The sequence below is a fragment of the Arachis duranensis genome, chromosome 2, assembly GCF_000817695.3.
Source record: "Arachis duranensis cultivar V14167 chromosome 2, aradu.V14167.gnm2.J7QH, whole genome shotgun sequence".
Classification (NCBI taxonomy): Eukaryota; Viridiplantae; Streptophyta; class Magnoliopsida; order Fabales; family Fabaceae; genus Arachis; species Arachis duranensis.
The window spans coordinates 16,020,210-16,028,501 of NC_029773.3; the positions used below are offsets into that span (position 1 = coordinate 16,020,210).

The following is an 8,292-nucleotide window of genomic DNA, read 5'->3' on the forward strand; positions in this document are numbered from 1 at the left end:
CATCTGCAGTCCTTTTTAGTCTCTGAATCAGATTTTTGCTCAGGACCCTCAATTTCAGCCAGAAAATACCTGAAATTATAGAAAAACACACAAACTCATAGTAAAGTCCAGAAAAGTGAATTTTAGCTAAAAACTAATAAAAATATACTAAAAACTAACTAGATCATACCAAAAACATACTAAAAACAATGCCAAAAAGCGTACAAATTATCCGCTCATCATTGGCTTTGATGGAGTGAAAAAATTGTGGAAATGAGATAATTGAAATGATGGCTACTAGTATGTTAAATAAGTTTGAAAAGTACTGGGATGTGATTAATACAGTTATGGCTATTGGGACTCTTTTGGATCTTAGGTACAAGATGTATTTATTGAATTTCTTTTTTCGTAAAATATATGGTGAGACGGAGGCATGTGTTGTAATTGGTCAAGTGAAAAGGGTAGTGCAAGATTTAGTTTTAGAATATGCAACAAAGGGAAGAGAGAGAGACCAAGCTGCTCAATTAGATATGCCGCCACCACCATCAATTCCTTCAAGTTCAAAGGGGAGAAAGTTCAGTCATGAAGATTGGCAAGTTGATTTTGCTGCACATGTAAGTGAGGAATCCGCATTTATTTATACAAAGAGCGAGTTGGATTATTATCTTGAAGAGAGACCGGTACCACAAATTGAACATGATTTTGATATCTTAAATTGGTGGAAGTCAAATGGAGCGAAGTTTCCTACTTTGCAAGCTATTGCTAGAGATTTTTTGGCAATTCCTATCTCTACCGTTGCCTCTGAATCTTCATTTAGTACGGGTGGTCAATTTGTTATGCCACATCGTAGTAGGTTGCGTCCGGACACTTTAGAGGCTCTAATGTGTAATCAAGATTGACTTTGGAATGAACTTGGTACTACAACTAACATAGGATTTGAGAGCTACACAATTCATAACATTGAAGGAGATGTTGACGTAAGTAAACTATTAAATTACATATAACACACTATGTTTTTATATTATTGACTTATTGAGTTATTATATGATTTTAACTTTAAATTGTTTTCATGTCAATGTAGGATTCAAGTAAGTTGGAATCTACCATCACTACCATTATGGGATGAAAGGAAGATTGAGATGGTGGAATTATGTTTTTATGATGTCATGAACTTTATTTTGTTGTTTATGAATATGGTTGGTTGTTTATATAATATTTGGTTGTTTATGGATATGTTTGGATGTTTATGTTTGTTGTTATTGCTATTTAAGTTTGTAAAGACTATGGATATTATCTTTGTAATGACAATTGAAGATTATCTTTGATTTTCTCTAATTTTTTTCATTTTTTTCAATTTTTACTAATTTTTATAAAAATTTCGAGGATATCCGCGGAGACCCAGGTCCCAGGCAGATACGGGGTCCCCGTTACCCGTCATGGGGACGGGGACAGATATTGGGGACGGGGGCAGGGTGCGGGGGCATGTCCCCGCCCCCATGGGGACCCGTTGCCATTCCTAAACATGCTTACGAGGAGGAAGAAGAGGGCATTGGTGTCATTTCACAACAAAACTAGGGTTTAGAGAAACAGAAACGGATCCCATTAAAATACCCTTCACTCCAAATAACTAGTTCGTTTGATACTGCGGCTGCTACGAGTTAGAGTTTCCATTATCTCCAAATCTCTCAAGAGCGCAAATCTGCATCGCAACCATGGTCACTTCCGCCGCCGCCACAACTGCCGCAGCACCATGCCAGCTGTCACAGAAGAAGCAGGACATCCAGATGATGCTTGCTGCTGAGGTCCACCTCAGAACCAAAAATTGCGACTTCCAGATGGAACGCTACGTCTTCAAATACCGAAATGGTGGTCAGTCTTCGTGATCTTTTTTGTTTCTCCTTTTGGATTTTAAGTCTGAATATTATTGAAGAGTGTATGGATTATAGCGAGTTTGAAGGGTATTTTGCAAAATGTTATATCTTTTTCAGTTTCAAATTGTTCATTCTGATATGGATTTTTTCATATTTACTCAAACTGTAGTGAGTAGTTCAGTTCTTGAAATCTAATGCAAACAACACAGATGTACGTAGTTATTTTTTATAATATATTCCTTGCACTTTTGTAAATTTTGTATTCGATTTTTTTACATTTATCTTTTTCTGTATCTAGGGTTCCTTTTTTGATATATACTTTTTATAAATTTGTTATAATCTAGTGGTTTGTCAATTTTTCTTTATTTGTTTCGTATTTTCTATTCAAAGAGTCAATTTAATTTCTAATCAGGATTTTGATACGAGTAAGTGTATTTTGTATGACCACCTTTGTGTTCAAAATAGCTTATTATCATAATTTTATGATAGAGTTTATGAAAGCATTTTTATGTTTGGTTGATTTTTCGTATTCCTTGTTCCCAGGTATTTACATAATTAACATTGGCAAGACATGGGCGAAGCTCCAACTTGCTGATAGGATTATTATTGCTATCGAGAACCCACAGGACATCATTGTTCAGTCTGCTAGGCCATATGGTCAGAGAGATGTCCTTAAGTTTGCACAATACACTGGTGCAAATGCAATCGCTGGAAGGCACACTCCTGGAACATTCACTAATGAAATGCAAACATCCTATAACGAGCCCCGTCTACGCATTCTGACTGATCCAAAGACTGATCATCAGGTGCCACTTATGTTATTCACTTGTTTCACTATTAGCTGTCAATATGTTTTTTGTGGGAGTTTGAAATTCTGTTATTAATTGATCTCATCTTGGGTTTGTTTTTCTATTTTTTTTCAAAAAAATATGTGCAGCCCATTAAGGAAGGTGCTCTTGGAAATATTCCGACCATTGCCTTCTGTGACACCGATTCTCCGATGCGCTATGTTGATGTTTGCATTCCTACTAATAACAAGGAGAAGCACAGTATTGGTTGTCTGTTTTGGTTATTAGCATGGATGGTTCTGCAGATGAGGGGTACTATTTGTCCAGGGCTTAAGCGGGACGTGATGGTAAACTAATTTTTTCTCTTAACGGATTGAACTATTATTATTTTGTAGCACTTTTAGATTTATTGTGTTTCTCAATGTCTGCATTATAAGTGTCTGATCTCGTATGCACTAATTTAGAACAATCTTTCTTGCTGTACATACAGGTGTAAAAAAATTCATATTTTAACAAAAGATAGTAGTCTTATTATGTGGTTTCCTTTGAACCTTAGCTAAATTTGTCAACTTTTCATGTGTAGGTGGATTTATTCTTCTATAGAGAACCTGAAGAGGCCAAGCAACAAGAGGAGGAGGGATTACCAGCTGCCCCAAAATATGCCATTTAAGATTTTGGTGCTGCTGGCATTGCCGGCTTCCCCGCAGCTGATGGGGAATGGGGGGCTGTTACAGATGAACAATCCTGGACTGAACCAGTTCCTCAGCAACCCATTGCAGCTGCTCCTGCTACAAGACGCCGGTAAGAATAATTATTTTCACTCTGGATCTGTGATATTTGATGCAACATAATTGTCGTATTTGCTTCTAATATGTTCTAGTCAAATAATTATGGGTTGTTGTGTTGAATCATTCTCCCTCAATATGCAAGAAAATATGTGCGCCTTAACATAGTTCTGTCAAAAATTGTGATGGCAATTTATTTGACCCAAGTTCTTTTGTATCCGCAGCTGCAGGTTATTGGGAACCAGTTCCAGCTCCACAGGCATCCGTTCCTGCACCTGGAGGTGTTGCTCCCACTGGTTGGGACTAGGCATCGAGTTTGAAATTTTGTTTCCATGTTTTCTTTGCTTCCTGAGTAATTTTTCTTCCGGGATTATTTTTTTAGAAAACATACATATTTAGTATTTTGTAGTCTTGGTATTGAGTTTTAAAATTTTGTTGACGTATCGATGGAAGCTTGTTTAGTTTCAACAATTTAAGAGGATTCGTAATGGAAGTTTGAGTAGGGTTGATAGAGGAGATGGAATAGGGGATTTCTTTGCAAAGTTTTAAGGTAGCCTAGTCAACTTAAACCCTGATACATGTGGGTTCCCCTCTGCTCCTTTCTCATTCCTTGCCGCCGATATTTTCTCCGACAAATCCTTCTGTTTTGCCTTGTTTGAGATATTACCTGCTGTAAATAGAATCAAATGAGAATTAGAAATGAAAAATCATAACATGTATCTAAAGTTAATTATTAATTTATTATAGGTCATTTTGTAAACAAGAAATTTTCATAATGTTTACGGGCATAGTTTTGACATGGGTTTTTTTAATTAAATAAAATAATCATAATTCACAAGTCATACTAAATATTTATTATCCTAAGGATAAATTTAAATTAGTGTTCAAAAAATTTTAGGTTGAGTACTTTGATCTCAAATGAATTCGTCTTTAGAGATTCTCGAAATTTAATTATAGAGTAATTATCCAAATCAGTTCCTAAGAATTTTAAAATTGGACATTTTAGCCCCCCAAAAAATTAATATACAACATCAATTCTGAAGGTTTGTAAATAGGTTTGAAAATTTTAAAAATGGACATTTTAGTCTCCAAAAACAAAATCTTTTAATGAAAATTTATTTTTATTTTCAGTTGTGTTGACTACTGAACTTTTAAACTTCTTTAATTGTCGTATTTGAATTCCTTTTATCGTTAAATTTCATTGGATCAAGACTTTGTTAGCTATTATGTATTTGTGCTTGTTGATTTCAATGTTATGACTTTGTGAAATAGTATGGTAGTATATTTTTTGAATCAATTGAAAAAACCGAACAAATCGAACCAAACCAAACCGATTTTAATTAGTTTGGTTTGGTTCGGATAGCCTCGATAAAAAAACTGAACCAAACCGCACCGCGAACACCCCTAGCGCCCAACTCCACCAAAATTCCAAGTAATGGGCGCCAAAACTCCAAGTGAACTTTTCACTCCCAACAATCCAAAGAGCTTCAAAGCCCATCGCTAAATACACCATGCCCACCGCCAAATGCCTAACAAACTCCTAGGAAGTTTCAATTCAAGTCAAGATTCAAGATTTAAATGATTAGTTAGCAACAACCTCTTCTAGAAAGATATGATTTGGTTGTTAGGATTTAGATTAGATTAAATTTAAATTTAAATAAGTTATCTTTCTCTTTAAAAGATAAGATTAGTTTTTAAATTTCAGTTAGGTAGGAAGTTAGATATAAATAAATAAACAAGGTTCACAAAATAGAGATCATCTTTGACCGAATATCTCCTTCTTTAGTTTTAGTTATTTTCTTCTCTACCATGAGTAACTAAACCTCTCTTGTTAAAGGTTAGGAGCTCTATTTTATTTTTATAGGTTAGTAATGCAAGTGTCTTCTTTATTTTGATTCATGTTTTTCTACTTTTTCAGGATTAAGTTTCGTTCTTCATCTTTAATGGTTAGAAGTATTAGAAAATATTCTAATTTTGTCTCAGATTCCGTTATTACTTTAGAAAATTTAATATTGAAATTAGCTCTAAACTCTTTGTCATGATTTTTAACTTGACTAGGAATAGTATTTTGAAAATTGTGTGGCTTTAAATAAAAAACGTTCTTCATCTTTTCTCTTAATTAATTGACCAAAAAATTTGCGATTAATTAAGTTAAGAAAAATTAAATTGTCAAGGAATTAGAATTTGATTATAAATAATTTGTTGTGAAAAGATTTTTACTTGAGTCAAAGTAAGGAAACACAAGCATCGGGCAGGTTGGCCAAGTCTTTCCTTGTTGTTCTGTTCTCGCCACGAGAAAGACGCACCGAAGAGGTATGCCCAATGTGCGGAGGATCCATTGAGAGTGTGTCTGTTGTCTCAGTAAGGAACTTTACGAGATTTTCCCTATTGTATTGAATTAACAAAAAAAAACTTGTCAGTGTTTTCTAAGAATATAACATCTCCGAAACCTTTAACATTCCCTATCCTTAATTACTTCCTAATTCTCTAAGGTAGCGTTTGGCAGAGAGATAGAGATTGAAAAACTGAGACTGAGAGACAGAGACTGAAATAAATCTCAGTATTCTGTTTGGTACAAAGTGGGAGACATAAATTGAAACTAGAATGAAACTCTAATTTAATTTGTACAAAGGGTAAAATTGGAATTAATTAATTGAAATGAGGGTATTTTAGGTATAAAATGTTATTAAAATTTCAGTCTCCGTCTCTAAAAATTTCAGCCCTGTGTCCCCACTTTTTGGAGGTACTGAAATTTTGAGGACAGAGACAGAAATTTCAGTACCAGTCTCTGAGCCAAGAAACATGATACAGGGTCTCCGTCTCTCAGTCTTTATTCCAGTACCTCAAAACAAATGCTACCTAAGCCTTCTCTCGTTCTCTCAATTCTCCTCTTCACTGTTCTTGCTTCTAATTCAAGATCCACAACCCTCTTGCCAATGTTTGATTGACCTAATTAGAGATTTAATTAGACATTGCTTGCTTTAATCCGTTAATCATCGTTAGGGGTGGCAAAACGGGATGAACCCGTCGGGCTAGGATATGGAGCCCGCCAAATTAAAAAAATTCGCCAAACTCGCACCGCCAAATTGGCGCGTTTTGGCGGGGCGGGGCAGGCCAATCCGCCAGTCCGAATATTTTTATTTTTCTTTTTTTATTAAATAAAAAAGTGATTACTATTATAAAATTAATAATTATACAATTTTCAAACACTTTTTTTTGTTTTTGTTTTTATTCTTCTTTTAGTTATTAACTTTATTTATCTTATTTTACAATTTTGCATATTTGTTCAAATTATATGACTTATTTTTCAAAATAAAGATAGTTTTATTGACAAATATTATTTTGAACAATTTTATTAAAGTTAAAAATTAAAAAAAAGATAGTGAAAAAATTATATTATAATTTGACTATTTTTTATTTTTATTTGCTTTTTTAATTACTATATTTTAGTTCACTTTAACGAGTGTTATTTAAAAAAAAAGTCAAGCGGGCTAACCCGCCGACCCAACAATCCGCCATAAAATGGGGCAGACTAGCATTTTGAACCCATTTTAGTTGGCAGGACGGGTCGGCCCGTCCCGTTTATGGGACGGCCTAGGTGGGACAGGGCGAGTTGGGGCGGACTTGCCACCCGTAATCATCGTGAGAACGACATTCATTCACCGTAGTATTACTTGATGTAATTTGGTCAACTTGCCAATAATACAAGCATATCAATTTTGGTTCAATAGTGTACTTTACATAAAAGTGTATTTGAAACTATTTTTAAAATCAATTTCATTTGGTTCGAAATGAAATGAATTAAAATGAAGTATATTTAAATTTATGTAAAATAAAAATTAAGTTGATTTAAATATTTATATAATAATTTAATTTTTATTTATCCCATAGTTTTTCATCACCACTAATAAACACCCCAAAACTGCTACCTCAAACTTGATCTTAATTATATTGTAAATTTCATATATTTAAAAATCAAACCAATTCTTAAATTTTATCTATTCCAAATATAAGATTTGATTTACAAATTAAATTATTTCTAGTTATTTGAATTTCTAAAGACACCCTAAAGAAATACAAGAAATACTTCAACAAAGAAAATTGATCATCAATGCAATATCAAAGAAAGTTGATGTAAACAGTATGTTCAGTTATGTCCATGCTACTTTAAAAGTTATGTTGATTAGAACGAAGAATGTCGGATATTGATCACTAATTTTCTCAATATATTGAGGGTGTGTTTTTGGAAAATCCGTTTGAGAAGAAAAAGCACGTTTAAGCTTATTGAAAGTTTCAATTTTTTGTTTGGTTAACTTTTGATTTGGCAAACGAGAAGTGATTTTGTAGTCAAAATCACGTTTACCAGAAACAACAATTTCTAGCTTCTGCGGTTCACTAACTGGCTTTTAGCCATTTACACTAAACATCTATTTTTTCTTTACCAATTTTATCCTTTAAACATGTTATTGTATTATTTATGAAATTCTTATTATTTCTCTCTACATGAGCTCTCTTTTTTTATTATTTATTATTTTTATTTTTTGGTTAAATTTTTATTTGACATTATATACTCTTTTAATTGTGATTTTTGTATATTATATTTATTATTATCTTTTCATAATATGATTTATTGATCTCATTAGGTAAAGTAAATTAAACAGAAAATTAACCATAAATAATAATAATAGTAAAAAACTATAGATACTAAAAAAGAGTACTAAAAGCATAGTTATCAGAACCGGACCGGACTGACCGGTTCGACCGGAAAACCAGTGAACCGGTGGTCTGACCAGTTCGGTTGATACTGTGGACCGAACACGCAATTGACTCGGTCAACGGTGGTCAAACCCGTTAAAAACCGGCCGATTC

General features: G+C 33.5%; 1 protein-coding gene and 1 pseudogene across 1 annotated transcript; both read left to right on the forward strand.

Annotated features, from left to right (window-relative positions):
- Nucleotides 1-1,691: 1,691 nt before the first annotated feature.
- LOC107472092 (40S ribosomal protein SA-like) lies at nucleotides 1,692-3,423 on the forward strand. The gene is made up of 4 exons (XM_052258014.1): nucleotides 1,692-1,848; nucleotides 2,394-2,656; nucleotides 2,788-2,985; nucleotides 3,222-3,423. Exons 1-4 carry the CDS (start codon nucleotides 1,692-1,694, stop codon nucleotides 3,306-3,308), a joined length of 705 nt encoding a protein of 234 aa, XP_052113974.1. The 3' UTR covers nucleotides 3,309-3,423.
- Nucleotides 3,349-8,292, forward strand: part of LOC107472091 (uncharacterized) — a 9,099-nt pseudogene continuing 4,155 nt past the window's right edge.

What these genes read in the sequence shown, in the direction of transcription:
- LOC107472092 (XM_052258014.1), top strand. Translation starts at nt 1,692, where the DNA reads ATGGTCACTTCCGCCGCCGCCACAACTGCCGCAGCACCATGCCAGCTG. An exon ending in CTTCAAATACCGAAATGGTG is followed by an intron (nt 1,849 to 2,393) that starts GTCAGTCTTCGT and finishes CCTTGTTCCCAG; the next exon opens with GTATTTACATAATTAACATT. An exon ending in ATCCAAAGACTGATCATCAG is followed by an intron (nt 2,657 to 2,787) that starts GTGCCACTTATG and finishes AAATATGTGCAG; the next exon opens with CCCATTAAGGAAGGTGCTCT.